This window comes from Sinocyclocheilus grahami, unplaced genomic scaffold (genome assembly GCF_001515645.1).
Source record: "Sinocyclocheilus grahami isolate Dianchi unplaced genomic scaffold, SAMN03320097.WGS_v1.1 scaffold48.1, whole genome shotgun sequence".
NCBI classification, from domain to species: Eukaryota; Metazoa; Chordata; class Actinopteri; order Cypriniformes; family Cyprinidae; genus Sinocyclocheilus; species Sinocyclocheilus grahami.
The window spans coordinates 981970-999694 of record NW_015505227.1 but is presented as its reverse complement, the minus strand read 5'-3'; the positions used below and the strand labels follow the sequence as shown (position 1 = coordinate 999694).

General features: G+C 37.8%; 1 protein-coding gene across 1 annotated transcript in view; it reads right to left on the bottom strand.

The window, feature by feature from the left end:
• LOC107582912 (corticotropin-releasing factor receptor 1-like) overlaps window positions 1-17725 on the bottom strand; it is a 112427-nt gene that overhangs the window by 50718 nt on the left and 43984 nt on the right. The window contains exon 2 of the mRNA XM_016268939.1: window positions 7451-7538. Coding sequence (XP_016124425.1) covers window positions 7451-7538 — 88 coding nt within the window. The remainder of the gene's footprint in view (window positions 1-7450; window positions 7539-17725) is intronic.

The following is a 17725-nucleotide window of genomic DNA, read 5'->3' as shown; positions in this document are numbered from 1 at the left end:
CAGGTGGTGCGACATGCCAGAGGAATGAGAGGCCCGCGGAGACGTACTCGATGGGGAAGCTCTCACCGTGATCCTCAGGTCTCCCTGACCATGAACTGAAGTAGCCCTCCGACCGGAGGAGCTAGACCAGGGCATGGCAAGGGGGATACTCCCCCGTTTAATGAGGAGGTATCTAGACCGCAACGTCGCGATGGTCATGTTCCCGCTCTGAGAACATGACTCATCCATGAGCGCTGCTTCAGCACGCTGTAAGCCCAGGCACGAGATGCAGCGATCATGACCATCAGATGAAGCCAGGAAGCGACCACATCCAGAAACGCACGAGCGGGAAGCCATCTTTAAAAAGACGCCCGTCACTTGTGAAGCTCTTTTAGAAATGGTCCAACCAACACCAACGGCAGCTGTTTCTTCCAAACACTCGCGGAGATTCGTCCTGAGAAGGCTCGGCTCCGAAGCACAAAGCTGATGTGCATCTGCACGCGCTCTCCTTTTATACCCGCGCTGCGGGGCGGGGTGCGCGTGCCGAAACACGCACGCCAACTGTCATTGGCTTGTTTAGTTTACACTCGAAGGGGATTGGGCGATGTAACGTCGAACGTGACTGACTGAAAGGGAACAGTTTTACTCAGCTGTTGCTGAGTCAGTTCTGTGAACTTCTATAACTATCTTGTGTCATATATATATGGTTATTTGTATGTATGTATGTACCAAGTGTTCCTGTAAAACCACAACAAATTCCTTGTGTTTGTGCACACTTAAGTGGTGAATAAAGCTCATTCTGATTCTGATAAGAAAGCACTCCTACAACAACTTCTGAAAGTGAACGGTAGTGATTTACTCGAGCATTACATAAAAATGTCATTTTAACATTAGTGTAATCATTTTAACATGAGTTTAGGAACTAAATATTAAAAAGGAAAAATAAAACGCAGCTTAGTATTTACTCTTTGAATTCAATATGCACTGATTCTTATTTAAGCTACAAAAGTTATTTAGGTAAGAGTAATGAGTGATTTTCTCTTTGTCTTTTGTTCATGGCCCCAAATATTGCAAGCCGTAGCGATATGCATATTGCGATATGTACATTTGCGATATTTCGATAATTTCTATATATTGCACAGCACTAGAAGAAATGTTTGAGCTCATAGTGAGGCATTTGACTTGGTGCACACTTTGTAAAGTTATGAGAGATCCAGAGTCTTCAGCTAAGGAGAAAAATCTGAGCACAGTGTGTAAAGTTGTTGAAATCTCTTCTAAAGCTTTAAAGAAGACCATTGTGAGAGTGTTAGAGTTTTTATCTCAGGAGACAAGTTTGAGAAGCAGGAGACTCAAGCAAAGGTTTCCATTCAATATTAAGGTAACCTAATTTCTGTCTAGGAGAAACATTTGAAATGGTAAAGAGATCCTTTTTTATTTGATTTTTCTTCACTCTGGTTAGCTTCAATGCCATTTATCAACACCATTTAAATCAAAGACAATACATGCATTGTCATATTTGAAGTTGTTTTATGTAGATAGTGTTTTATTGCACAGCGATTAACAGAGGAAACCATTACCTATATTTACATGCATGCAAAAATGGGCTTTACAAGACAAAATTTTAATACTAAACAAAGCAACAACAAAAAAACACTGGTACACTAGTGTTACATTTGTTAAAAAATGGATTGCTCTTATACTAAACATCTTGCACTTGTAAGTCCTTTCTAGTGTGTTTGGAAAATGTGGTGTATACAATGCTGGACATTGAAGATAAATTTAAACATTTAAACTAGTAACCCTTGATATTCTGAGATGTTTAATGCTATTTAAATGACTATTTAAATGATATTAATAAATAACTATTTAAATGACAGTTTTAGTATTTACAATATTAGTAAAAGTTTAACGTTTCTCCTAAAATAAAACTGAAGACATCTTAAGACAAAGCTGATTATCTCATTGAGACATATAATAGAATCACCCCTTAGTATCCTGAGCGTAGAGTAACCTCTGTCAGAGCCATAGCCTTGTGGGTATGGGATTATATCTCTGCCACAATTCTGCGTGTGAAAGATCATATTTTGAGTGCGCAAAGTGCGTTTTGCACGCGCGTGACCTGAGTTTTGTGGAGAAAATGTTTGTCTCGCAAAGAAGAAAGTATTTCGAGCACACGAAAATCAATTTTGCATTTAAAATAAGTTTTTGGATGTGTGCAGACCTTCTCTTTTGCACGTGCAATGTTTCACTAGCTTGCTCATCTGATGCCGGCCCTCAGTGCTCTATAAATGCCAACGGCTCCTTTGCTCAACACAACCCAGCATTAAAATATGCCATAATTCCAGTCAATCAGAGACGAGGCTGCTAAATACTGATTAGCTGCCTTGACAACCAATAACAACATTCCTTGCATTGCTGATGACAGCGGAAGAGGAAAAATACTGTACAGTGCATGCATAATTATAATGCAAAGTGATATTCTGTTTATATTTTTTTCCAGGCACATTTGACCAATTCCAAACAACATCAATCTTAATAACTGCTATTAATCTAGTATTTAATCACTTATAACCTATATATTATTGTTCATGAAGGCTGGAAGTGAAAAACGCCTTATATTCAGGTGTGCATAATTATTAAGCAGATTTTCTTTTACAGATAAAATGAGCCAAAAAAAGAAATTTAACTCAGACTGAAAGTCAAAAATTATTAAATGCCCATGAGAAATATTCAAAACTAATACAATACTAGAAATTGCAAAAGTTAATGCATAACCATTGGACAGCAAAATGCTCAGTGGGTCAGCAGGGTCAGTCAAAAACATGTGGAGAAGAAAATATGCATGTTAACTGCAAAAGAATTAGGAATTAAGGTGAAGAATTAGGTGTGAAATCACCAGGAACCATTTAGTCTCCAGCACCACCATTTTCTAGAACTGCAACCTACCTATACTCTCCAGAAGTACAAGGTGTCAGATTCTCAGAGACTTAGGTTAAGTATAGAATCAGAAAATGACCCCTACTTAATAAGAATCACATACTGAAGTGTAGTAAAATACTTGAAGACTGATTTTTTAATATAGGCTTTATAGACAGATAAGTTTAGAGTGACTCTTGAAGGACCAGCACCACATCCTCTTGTACCACTGTTTGAAGAATTTATCTTCCAGAATCTGGCAGTAAGTTTTGGGAGTTCATTTTTAGTCATCTCGAGATTTTATCTGTAGAAGATAACCTGCTTAATAATTATGCACACCTGAATATAAGGCGTTTTTCACTTCCAGCCTTCATGAACAATAATATATAGGTTATAAGTGATTAAATACTAGATTAATAGCAGTTATTAAGATTGATGTTGTTTGGAATTGGTCAAATGTGCCTGGAAAAAAATATAAACAGAATATCACTTTGCATTATAATTATGCATGCACTGTACAGTATTTTTCCTCTTCCGCTGTCATCAGCAATGCAAGGAATGTTGTTATTGGTTGTCAAGGCAGCCAATCAGAATTTAGCAGCCTCGTCTTTGATTGCCCGGAATTATAGCATTATGTAACGCTGGGTTGTGTTGAGGAAGCCAGCCGTTGGCATTTAGAGAGCACTGAGGGCAGGCATCAGGTGAGCAAGCTAGTGAAACGTTGCACGCGCAAAAAAGGACTGCACACATCCAAAAACGTATTTTAAAAGCAAAATTGATTTTAGTGCGTTCTAAATACTTTTTTCGTTGCGAAACAAACATTTTCTCCACAAAACTCAGATCGCGCGCATACAAAATGCACTTTTGTGCGCTCAAATTATGATCTTTCGTGCGCAAAATTGTGGCAGAGATCTAATCCTATATGTGGGCAGCACACTGATGTGAAGGCACAACTGCACCTCAGACAATATGGGTTAATCCCAGCTAAAGGTACTTTCCTGCTCCTGTTCAATTCTCACCTGTCCAATTGTTTCCTGTCTCTACTCCTACTGTCATGACCATTGAAGGTGAAAAACCCCTTTGCAATAAAATAAGCAACAGCAACCTCTGAGCAGTAAAACACATTACAACAAGACAATAAAGGGATCTCCCATGTTTCTCAAACGTTTCTCTCCCATTGTCATTTTGGATTCCTTTTTTTTTAGAACTTTATCATGTCTCAGTTGTCTACTTTTATTTCTCCTCTTGATAGAAATTGCAGCAAGACAATAAAGATATATTCTATGTTTCTTCCACCATATTCTCTGTTTTGACTCTTTTTTCTCAAATATTTCTCATTTGTGTCTACTTTTATTTCTCCTAAGGAATTTTAGGAGAAACATCTGAAATGCTGTTGATACTAAAATGAGAGATATATGAGAATCTCATCTAAGTCTCCTAAGCTTAGGAAAAGCAACCACTGAGCAATAAATTTTTCCTATGGGTAGGTGCCATTTTTGGACCGTATGACAATCATTTCGAAAACAGTATTCAAAATGTGGTTCGAGATTTTCTCATGAGAGCACCTAGGAGGGGAAGTAACATTCAACATCATCTGTTTCTCTGTGTCGATACTGAGTGAGACAGATGGGTTGAGGGTATTACTTGCCATTTCATAATCGTCCCCACGGGGACTGCAATCCCTAGACAGCCCCATCCCTGGCCTGTTTTCCTTCCTTAAGATGCAGCACACGCAAAATTGAATCTAAGACTGGCAGACATGGAACATCTATTAAAAACGTTTCATCATTCAGCTCAGATAGCCAACGTGACTTTTTTTACACAGTGATATTACACAACATTGACTCCTTTTGAGTTCGCAATTGTTGCGCTGACACCAGCAGGCTTTGTTGTCGCAGCTGCGCTGGAGATTAGTGGTTGAATTCTTCAAGACTTGTGTAATTATATCATCACTTGGTCGAGCCGGCCAATGAACGGTTCTGGTTTTACAGGCGATCAGGACATATTAATTACCCATTACATGATGAGCATTTAAAAATACGACATTTGGTTTCATCTGGGAAAATCTTATCTGACTGCAGGTTTAACCAGCGCACTATTGACTCACTGAATGGTTGTACGACCCTGTACACATATATAGTTCAGTGGTGTAAACATGATCCGTTAATCTGTCTATCGGATGGATCAGAACAGTGTGTATTTAAGAGGAAAGCCATGTTAACTTCACCGTATGTGAGAGATTTACTCTTTAAAATTTTAAGGATGGAGCACTTGCCATATTTCAAACCAGATTGGTTTGATCTGAACTTGAACTGGCCTGTTATGAATATCTGAACATAGGTTCAACTTTTGAGCAAGCTGTAAAAAATCAAGATAGATAATAACTGAGGTAAAACGTGTGAAGAAATTGTGAAGAAAAAACTAAACAAAACATAAGATAGGAGAAGATTTTTCTCAACTGATTCTCCAAAACACCAACAAGAACAAATGGAGACTGTTGCTGAGTTTCCTGCTTTTCTAGTAAAAAGACCCTAGTAATTTCACATGTTGAACATCCATGTCTCTTAAAATGGTTAATATATGAATTCAGAATAAATGTGAAAAAAAATTATTACTTTATAAATGATGATCTCTTAGAAGTTAGAAAACAAACCAAAAAAGGTTTAAACAATATAAAAAAAATAAAATAAAAAAAATAAAATGGTTGTCATCCATGTTTCTTATTTACAAAACGTTGCAGGTTATTATTTAGGAATGACGCCTGTATTCCAAAAAGGAACAATAATTTAAGCAATTTAAGCCATATTTACATGTGACTGTCAATCAAACATTTTTGTAGTGTGTACACTTGGCCAGCTACTTAAGATTTTTAAAATAGCGTTTTAACCAATTGCTCCATGCAAACTCAAACATTGCGATTCAGACAGAAATTTAATTACCAAATGACCCTGCTTTTTGTTACGGTCAATTACCGTTGATGTGGTCTGCAATCAAAAGTTTTTCCAAGGCCAAATTATGTGGGGCATGCTATCTGCATTAGTTTTTATTGCTGTAAACTCTTACTAAATGTCATCTATTGTCTCGTTTTTTTGGGGGCTATTTTTTATTTTTAATAGAGACATAATTGATCCTCAAATGAAAAATAACTACTTACAATACTGTATAAAAGAGCAACTGTGCAGCAATTTTCTCAGTTTAATGTACAAAGTTTATGCACTATTTTACTCTTTAAGCGTAATATAATATTTGCAGGTGAAAACTGTACATAGAAAATACTTAATTCTGTATAGTTTTACACCAATTCACACTCACTAAGCCTTTGCAAAGCCCTGAACACAAACAGATGCACAGTGTATTCCAGCATTCTTGCATTAGTGTTCGATTTGCCCTTCTACTTTAACTGCAAACCAAAATAAACCACAGTAAGGCTGGGCTTTTCAAAGCAGCGCAAAAAACTGAACTTTCATCTCCTAATATTGCCTTTTCTGAGCAATAACAGCTATGTTTGTCACATATGACTAGCTTCCTTTGCAGTGTTTTCCGGGACCTGTGTGTTTCTGTCCTTTTCTAGGGTGGGTCCTCGGTGAGCACCCTCTCTGTTGGATTCAGAAACCGGGTGCTCGACTTGCAGTGTTACTTCACTCATCAATATGATGTCCAGCCAGTATGATAGCCTGGTTTCGGCTTCATGCTTCCTGGATCATGCGGCCAGGTCACAGGCTTCTGCGGGAGCCTTCCTGACCATCAGACCCCCGACACGGCACTGCAGAATTTCCTGGACGTCCGGGCTGGGCTTATGCTTTCAGGCTGCCCTGTCTGGTATACTGTATCTAGGTCGCCCTGAGGGGCCTCCTAGTCACCAGGATATCCCCTCTTGCTGAGGCATCGAGCGGGAAGTATAGGTGGCATTTGCGAGAACCTTCTTGTGTAATGCTGTCTCAGGCAGTGCTCCCCTCGCCTTAGAGGGTTGTATTTGAGCTTGCCTCTCCCGTTTGGCTCAGTACTTCTGGGTATCTGTGAACAGATGCTTGGAAAACTCTTAAATCCATATTATTGTAAGTGCACACGTTAAGCTTTGCGCACTTTCTAAAATCCACATAGTGGGTAAGTGTGCACGTTAAGTTTTGTGCACTTTTCTGAAATCCTGTATGGTAAGGGTTGCGCATTATTAGCCTCGTTCCCTTTCTCTGAGTTGGTTTAGACCCCGGTACCATATATCTTTTTTACATTTTCAAAAATATATAATTTTGTGTTCCACAGGTTCATACAGATTTGGAACAATGTTCATAAAGACCAAAGTCTCCTGTAAATGTGTTCAGTACAGGTTCTCAAGGTCAGCGGAATCCTTTTTCAGATGTACTGGTGATATGCAGTTTAACCACAAATCCCATCAGCCGCCATGACACTTTATCAATACCTCAAACGGGAGACCTTTAACACCAGAGGCCATTAAGTTGACTCGCGTGTCTGATCTATGATCATGCTTCCCAAACCACATCTAAACTCTTATATACCACAAAGCAAAACTGGTTTCAGATCCGTTATGGTGACTTACCTGTAGGATTTGTGGAGAGCAGGAGCAGAGCTTCGCAGGTCAGGTCAGCTGTTGCCCTGGAGATTAGCGTAATCCAGATGGTCAACACCTGCAACGGTGGTGGAAAGAAAGGAAATTTGTAGATGGAAAACAAAAGTGTGGCTTTAGCATCCATCTGGACATCCAGCAAGAGACAGCATACAATGGAAAAGTAAAGCAGGTCAACATCTGTCTCATGCTAATGCAGGTATGCCTGCCACACGGTTGTGCTTCTGAAGTCATCCGCTAGCTATGTGTGAGGAACAGACTGAAATTTAAGTTGTTTTTCAAAGACGTGAAACTTTTCTTTCCTGCTGGTTTATTGGTTACCTGTAAAACCTTACATTTATGTAAATATAACTTGCCTGTTTACAAGTAAAGTCTACAGAATAAATTATTTTAATTTAGGGCCCATATAATTGGATGTATTATTTCCCAAATTCTGTGTTTTCCATTTAATTTTTTTCTGGATTATGTGTTTTAAGTAAAAAAAAATAAAAAAAACTTAAAAAATTTTGAAATTAATGAATAAAACTTTAAACATTTAAGATTTTTTTTTATTAATTTAATTTAAGTTTGCATTTGCATTTATTTTGTCAAATAAGGTTCTGCACAACAGATCTGTTTATAAAACATGGAAAAACATGAAAACAATCTTGATTATATGAAACATAAACAACATCTTGTTGTTATTCTTATTACTTAGAGAGGTACATTTTACAATAGTACTATATTACTCCAAGTTAAGCCAAACTTTATTTTGGTTTTATTTTGGACCTTTGTGTTTCAGTCTGTTTTTGACAATAGCTGTTATCAAATTAAATGGAAAAATGCTCATGAAGTGAACCGTAAGAACAGTTTTGGAGATGAAGTTCATGTAAAGTAAGAGAGCAGACGCTGGAAACACTATGAGCATCACACATACTTGAGTATGTGTAATGTAGGCTAAATATTGAAAATTACTCAAATGTATCATCAACATCATTCACTAATTTTTTTAATGATAAATATAGATTTCAATTTACTGCTCTGCCCTAACTGTAGGTTTAAATGCACTTTAAAATGTAAATTTCAGTCAAACATAAACAGTAATTTGTCTATTTATTATTATAAAAATTGCAATGTGAATTCTTCAGTCCAAATGATTTAGTCTAGACTCTTTAGTTTCAGACCAGTCAATTTTTCCAAAGTCAGACTAAACTATAGCAGATGTTTACTGTATTTATGAGCTAAATATATGAAATTCAGTTTCTTATATCATGTGCAGTTTACTTAAAGGGACCGTTCTTATTCTCATAAACGATGTAGCACTCAATGCTTCATTGCACAGTTATTTTATACTAAATTCTTTCCAACGTTTTAAAAAGATTTAAGCTCCAAGATGTATAAGATTTAATACCCAAGACCAGGGCTTTTGTTTCAACATTCATGTTCAGGAAACAAGAGGGAAAAATCACAGGTGTGACCTTTGTGCCCTAACATCACACCGACTAAATGATTCTCTCTAACCGAAATAAAAGCAATTTATATTTTTCAAGCAGATTCATTACACATGTTTTACTAAACCACAGCTTTAAGACTAATGGCTCTTTGAACAGCAAGAAAGATGGAGAGGTTCTGCCCATGCTTGATTTGCTGTAATGCGATTGCATAAGTAGGCCGTCTCTAATTCATAGTCCTGGATACAGAGGTGTCTAGGAAAGAATAGGGATGAATGAAATATCACCTTCCTAAAATAGACATGGACAGCAATCTATGACTGAATCCAACACACTGCACTTCAATTCTCAGAGGGCTTGAGGCCTTCAGTCATAAAGTTGTCAAAGGCCCCACATGATCACATGACCTCTAAAAGTTTTCAGGGCCTGCTGGATGATCCTTCCACACACCATAATAAAACCATGAAAATTTATACCACCACCATGGACGCACTGGATGCATTATGTCAGTGGAAAGCAGGTCTTTCAGCTGAGCGCTAAAATTTTTACTAGTTGTACAAAAATGACTGAAAGTTCCCAGTGGCATGAGGTCAACAGCCTGCTGTCTACTGGTCCCTAACCTCCACCACATTAGGACAGGTTTACAGTTCAGTGTTGACAGCTCTAAAGACCGTCTGCAGCACATACTCAAGCTAGCGGGAGACAAACAGCGGGACTGAGGAGGGAAAAACGGAAGAAATACAGCCCCTGGTGTGTTTTATGAGCTGGCAGACTAACACTCCTCTCGCCAGTCGGCTGCTGGCTCACTCGCCAGTAATCCTCTTGAAGCCTTGAATTGCCTTTTCCTCAGGTCTTTCCAGAAACATCCCAAATGCTTATGCTATTTTTTCCAGCTCTCCCAATCCCTTCACTGTCTCTTTCACAGACTTCATCCAGGCTGGCTTGTTCCACAAGGACACCAAAGGCTGGTTTTGTGTCGAGGGACGGTTGTGCCTTCAGACTTTCCTGTCACTTGGAACAGTTTCACTTCATCACCCTCAGTCACCAACACTGGAGGACCATTGTATAACCCATGTGCTGGACAGGATTGCCCATGAGGGCTTCAACTCATACTGTACGCACACAATCGTTTTACAAACAGCTAGAGAGCTTTGTGCTGACATGACCAGCAGGGGAGTAACTAACTAAAAGTAGTGTCGCTACTAACTTAACTACATTTGTCAGTAGCCTGACAGCAGTTAAGCTTAATGTAATAGTGTAACTTGTCCAGTAACAGTCTGTCACTTATGAAACATTTAGAAATCTGATTAAACTCATTCAAGTGATGCATTTATATGAATTTATTCAAACAAATGACTCACTGACTTCCTGCAAAGATAAAAGATAAAAAAAAGCCTAGATAAAAAAAAAAATCACAGGAATCACAAAAATTATATTCACAGGAATATAAATAGGAAGGAAAACAAAGGCCAAATTCCCTTAATCATCCATCACAATGAGAAAAAACAAATAATATATTTCTGATGTGCAGCAAAATATAACTGAGCTTCACAAATTAGTGAAGTGGCTTTAAAAAAAAAGCTAGAGCAGTGAAAATTCCCATTTCCACCATCAGGGCAATAATTAAGAATTTCCAATTAACAGAAAATGTTACAAATCTGCCTGGAAGAGGATGTGTGTCTAAATCGTACTAATGCACGGTGAGAAGGAGAGTTTGAGTGGCTAAAGACTCTCCAAGGACCACAGCTGGAGAATTGCAGAAAATAGTTGAGTCTCGGGGTCAGAAAACCTTAAAAAAATCGTCAAACAGCACCTACACCACATGTTGTGTGGGAGGGTTTCAAGAAAAATTCTCCTAGCTCATCCAAAAACAAAATCCAGCATATTCAGTTATCAGACACGTCTGGAACTTCAAATGGGACTGGCTTCTATGGTCAGATGAAACTAAAAAATTAGCTTTTTAGCAGCAAACACTCAATGTGTACAATGAAATATACTGCTGTATTTTTAATGTTGTGGGCCTATATTTCTGCTGGAGGTCCTGGACATCTTGTTTAGATACATGGCATCTTTGATTCTATCAAATACCAACAGATAAAAAATCAATAAGTGACTGACTCTGTTAGAAATCTTATAATGGGCCATGTTTGGATCTTCCAACCAGACAATAATCCAAAAACAAATCTTAAAAAAAACACAAACAAGGGTCACTAAGCACAAAACCAAGCTTCTGCTATGGCCATTCCAGTTCCCTGACCTGCACCCTATAGAAAATGAGTGTGGTGAACTGAAGAGGAGAAGCACCATCATGAAGCTGGGAATCTGAAGGGTCTGGAAAGATTCTGGATGAAGGAATTGTCTCTGATCTCTTGTCAGGTGCTCTCTAACCTCATCAGGCATTATAGGAGAACATTTAGAGCTGTTAAACTGGCAAATGGAGGTTTCAAAAAGTATTGAATAAAAGGGTGCTGCTAATTGTGGCCAATGTGTATTAGAGAAAAACATTTATGTCATAATGATATTTCCCCCCATTTTAAATTCTTATTATCCGATGAATTCACAATTTTTGTGAATTTTTTTAATAAAAGATCAAAAGGATTCCAATGCAGATACATTTTCACAGCCTTCTTTGATCATATTTACCATATTTGTTTACGATATTTTTGTCCATGACTGTTTAAATATATATATATATATATATATATACTTTACTATTTATAAAGTAAAATATTATTTAGTTAAATGCTGATGTTTATTGCTGTTCTTTTTTAATATGGATGAATAAATAAATAAATAAATGTGTATGAAAGGGATAGAAATAAAACTAACACTGGAAAACAAATAAACAAATAAATGTGTTTATGGAGGGAATACAAATTAAACTAACACTGATAAATAAATAAATAAATAAATATATATTTTGTATGAAAGGGATACAAAGAAAACAAACACTAATAAACAAACTAATAAATAAATAAATAAGCGTGCGTATGAAATGGATAAAGTAACACTGGAAAAAACAAACAAAGAAACAAATAAAATATGCGTATGGAAAGGGGTATAAATAAAAATAACTAACCAAATAACTAACTGAATATCTAACTAACTACATAAATAAATAAATATCAAAGGGATAAAAAAATAAAAGTAACACTGAAATTAATGAATGACTGAATAAATGAATGAATGAATGAATTACCAAAAATATTACAACAAACAAAGAAACAAATAAAATATGCGTATGGAAAGGGGTATAAATAAAAATAACTAACCAAATAACTAACTGAATATCTAACTAACTACATAAATAAATAAATATCAAAGGGATAAAAAAATAAAAGTAACACTGAAATGAATGAATGACTGAATAAATGAATGAATAATATAACATGGCATTAAAAACAAGATATTAATCAAAATAAATAAATAAATAAGCGTGCGTATGAAATGGATAAAGTAACACTGGAAAAAACAAACAAAGAAACAAATAAAATATGCGTATGGAAAGGGGTATAAATAAAAATAACTAACCAAATAACTAACTGAATATCTAACTAACTACATAAATAAATAAATATCAAAGGGATAAAAAAATAAAAGTAACACTGAAATGAATGAATGACTGAATAAATGAATGAATAATATAACATGGCATTAAAAACAAGATATTAATCAAAATACGGTCACACTTTACTTTAAGGTCCAATACTCGCTATTAACAAACCATTATCTATGACTTTTGCCTCAATAAACTCCTAATTTGCTGCTTATTAGTAGTTAGTAAGGTAGTTGCTAAGTTTAAGTATTTGGGTAGGATCAGGGATGTAGAATATGGTCATGTAGAATATGTGCTTTATAAGTACTAATAAACAGCCAATATGTTATAATAGGCATGCTAATAAGCAACTAGTTCATGGTGAGAATTGGTCCCTATACTAAAGTGTTACCCAAAATGCAAGCTATGACATAAAGCAATAAAAGCAATGTGATATTATCAAAATTACTTAGAATATAAATATCTAAATATCCCAAACCTTCAGCCAATTGATATACAGTATCTCAAAACTCACCAAAATCTGCACTTTACTTAATATTCTCGTTAAAAAGAAAAACCCCGGGCCTCCTTGTTCAACCAGTTTCACTGCATTGGCCATATTGGTTTGGCTAGTGAACTCCACCAGCTAGACGAGCACCAGACCAGCACTAGCCAGCATGGACAGACCTCAACCAGCATATTAATTCATGCAGGTCTAAACTGATCTTTTCAACAAAAGTGCTTTTCAGGCTCGCAAAACCAAGTACTTAAACATCCTTGATCTCCTTTAAAAGTAAGAACAGTACATTACACACATTACTGTTCATTATCAAAACACCCCGAGACTCCACAGGGAGGCTCTTAAGCACCTCTCTGATACTCCTCCTAAGAGACTGGGTAGAGCAGAGCTAACGAAAAGGCATCAAGCCCAGAAATAAACTATTGTTGTCCAAGTATACTTTCCCTACATGCTGTTGGTGTGTGACTACAAAATCCCGCCTCACATTTCAAACAAAGACCGCTCTCTCTACCCTTAGTGCCTTTACCTCAATTTGCCTCATTCTGTCTCTCTTAAGGAACTCTTCAGATTGGCCTCAAAGGAACCCCCTGCTGCAAAGCCGATCCAAGAGCTCCCCTATCACACATGTACAGGGCCAGTCCCTGAAGAATGGTGGATGAGGAAAGACTACTAACTGCCTGAGAGGAGCAAGAAAGCTTTAGTAGAAACCCAGGTCTTTCAACAAATCAAGAATGACTGCAACGGGAGACTGGGAAAATGGGCCTCATGGGATCAAATCTGAAATAAGCTGATAACTGATGGAAGATATAACACCATGAGGAAAATAGATGATACTAAACAGCCATTACTTGAGGAGGCACAGGTCTCACTCTCCTGAAAAATACTGGGTCAGAAAGGTCTCTTGGTTTATGATCTATGATAAATGCATAAATGAATAAATGCATGCTTTGTAACTGCCTAAAACATTGTCATATTTACCCCCAAAGCCCCATGAACAAGGCTCAAGTACACTTCACTGACCAGAATTTTAACTCATTATACTAGATATCATTTAGCATTAACATTATTGTTGTTTAAGTGGCCATTATGGTGATGATTCACTATTAAACTGTTCTTGTACTTATACATTGCTGAACATTGTTCCATAAAAACATAAAATTAGTACAAATAAAATAAATAATACATGTATTTTAAATGTTAAATAAATGTTATAATAAAATAAGTGTTATGTAATAAATAACCTATGCAATAAATGTTATAATAAAATAAAATCATAAAATAAGTACAATTAAAAATGTAAAAAAAAAAAAAAAACTGCAGCCTCACCAAGTACTGTAGCTCAGATGCTTGAGCTTCTTATCACAAGTTTTTTGGAGTTTTCTTCGAAAAATACCTAACAGCTAATTATTTGCACATACAATCTAGATTACAAAGGTCAGCGTCAATTGCAGTCTTTGTGTGGTAGAATTTTATTATCAAGCATGAAATATCATCCACAAGTCATATGACAAATTGACAAACCTTACATGTCCCATTTACTTTATTTTCTTAAATAGTTAGTTAAAACAAATGACAGCCGATTTAAGTCATAATTACTGTTTCTCTAGGTTAAACACAGGAAATCTGAAACCTCTGGAACATCCTAAAATACAGCACTCTCTGGGATATAACTTGGGAATGACTAAGCTGTTAGACACTTGGTTAACACTTGGTTAACCTTAACCATTGCTTTCCATCTTCCCCATTGTGACTTGCAAATAGGATGTAAAGAAAATGCAATATCAACTTTCACCCCTAGCACTGATCTGTATTCTAGCAGAACTCTGGCTCTTTAGAAGCCATTGTTGAGCAGCTTAGAGCAGATCAAATTCTATCTAGCATTGCCTGCATGTTTCTCTGAGGCAGGTCTATTTTAGGCAGAGAATCAAACATATAATCCTCCTTACAGTCCAAGAGGATAAAAAAGCCACATTTTAACTAACTATGTCCAAACTACATAGAACGATACCTGCCTCTTTCCTTCTGATACTGTCTTGCCATCTCTTCCTGCACTTTTTCTCCTCTCTCTTTATTCACCCTCCAGTTGCTCTTGATTTTGAACTTTTTCAGATTAAATCCGACAGACTGAAGGCACAGCTGAAGAGGAAAAGTCCAGTTGTGCTGTTGTGGGCATTATGGCAAAGCCTTTCTAGGAACCAATAACCAGGCTTGGTCACAAGTCTCTTATCACTGCCATACAGAGTTTAAGATGGTGACAGCTGTTTGAATAAATCTATTAGGGGTGGACCGGTTCAACTTACTCACAGTTCAGTTTGTATCACGTTTTAGAGTCACGGTTTCGGTATGGTTCGGTATGTGCTATGTTTAGGCAAAAACTATACTGTCAAATTAAAATAAAGAAAATAAGAATAATATATCTAACTACAATCAACAGCACAAATAAATACAATGGAGTAAAGATACAAATAAAATAAACAGTGATTTTTACATTAGTTTTCAGGTACAGAAATTGAATAAAGTAATGAAATGTAAAACAGCATTGTATATTTGACTGTATAAATTAAAGATTCATCTTTATTAACGTTACAAAAGCTATTCAATCAAGAGCAGTGTGTGATTTCTTTGTTGTTGCTGTTTGATTAATATTAAAGGGTTACTCCACCCCAAAATGACAATTTTGTCATTAATCACTTATCCCCATGTCGTTCCAAACAAGTAAAAGCTTCGTTTGTCTTCGGAACATAATTTAAGATATTTTGGATGAAAACCGGGAGGCTTGTGACTGTCCCATTGACTGCCAAGTAAATTACACTGTCACGGTCCAGAAAAGTATGAAAGACATCGTCAGAATAGTCCATCTGCCATCAGTAGTTCAACCGTATTGTTATGAAGCGATGAGAATACTTTTTGTACGCGAAGAAAACAAAAATAACTTCATTCAATAATTTGTCTCCTCTGTGTCTCTCCGCATCACCGTAGTGCTATTTTGGAGAATATCCGCTGAACGCAAACTGTGTATGCTATTCTGTGTCAGCCCGGTGGAGCAGTCGGTAGCGATGCAGTTGTGTCCTAAGACCGCCTCCTCCTGGCGGGGAAACCCGTCGCTCCCCTCCCGGGCCTGTAGGCATTCGTCTGGTCTGACCGGCGGTGCTTATACGGCTTGTGGAGAAGCTGCCTCCGCCTTACATGCTATGGCGTTACTGCAGGTTCATCAGGCCAAGGCGCACTGAAGGACCTGCACGAGGGTGGTCACGATACGGAAGTTCGTGAACTTCCGGATCGAGGATGCGTACTTTCATGTGTCGATCCTTCCACGCCACAGACCATTTCTGCGGTTTGCGTTCGAAGGACGTGCATATCAGTACAAGGTCCTGCCCTTCGGGCTGTCCCTGTCTCCCTGTGTCTTCACAAAACTTGCGGAGAGGGCTCTTGTTCCCCTCAGAGAGCAAGGTGTTCGCATCCTCAACTATCTCAACGATTGGCTTATACTAGCGCAGTCTCTGGATAAGTTGTGCGAACACAGGGACCTGGTGCTCCGGCACCTCAGCCAGTTGGGTCTTCGGGTCAACTGGGAAAAGAGCAAACTCTCCCCGACACAGAGAATCTCTTTTCTCGGTATGGAGTTGGATTCGGTCGAACAGACAGCACACCTCACAGAGGAACGTGCGTGGTCGGTGCTGAACTGCTTGAATTCATTCAAGGGCAGGACAGCAGTCCCACTGAAACAATTTCAGATGACTGGGGCATATGGTAGCTAGGGATGGGCGAGATCTTATCGTTTGCGATATACTGGTAAAAATTCTCCACACGATAAGAATTCTTCTTCCCGCGATAATAACGATAACGTCTAGTTGTTGACATATTTCTGTGTGTGACTGTGTGGAGTGACGTGAAGGAAGACGGACATGAGCAGCTCCTTCTACAATCTGGAAATTGAATAAAGTAATGAAATGTAAAACAGCATTGTATATTTGACTGTATAAATTAAAGATTCATCTTTATTAACGTTACAAAAGCTATTCAATCAAGAGCAGTGTGTGATTTCTTTGTTGTTGCTGTTTGATTAATATTAAAGGGTTACTCCACCCCAAAATGACAATTTTGTCATTAATCACTTATCCCCATGTCGTTCCAAACAAGTAAAAGCTTCGTTTGTCTTCGGAACATAATTTAAGATATTTTGGATGAAAACCGGGAGGCTTGTGACTGTCCCATTGACTGCCAAGTAAATTACACTGTCACGGTCCAGAAAAGTATGAAAGACATCGTCAGAATAGTCCATCTGCCATCAGTAGTTCAACCGTATTGTTATGAAGCGATGAGAATACTTTTTGTACGCGAAGAAAACAAAAATAACTTCATTCAATAATTTGTCTCCTCTGTGTCTCTCCGCATCGCTATTTTGCTATTTTGGAGAATATCCGCTGAACGCAAACTGTGTATGCTATTCTGTGTCAGCCCGGTGGAGCAGTCGGCAGTTGTGTCGTTGTGTCCTAAGACCGCCTCCTCCTGGCGGGGAAACCCGTCGCTCCCCTCCCGGGCCTGTAGGCATTCGTCTGGTCTGACCGGCGGTGCTTATACGGCTTGTGGAGAAGCTGCCTCCGCCTTACATGCTATGGCGTTACTGCAGGTTCATCAGGCCAAGGCGCACTGAAGGACCTGCACGAGGGTGGTCACGATACGGAAGTTCGTGAACTTCCGGATCGAGGATGCGTACTTTCATGTGTCGATCCTTCCACGCCACAGACCATTTCTGCGGTTTG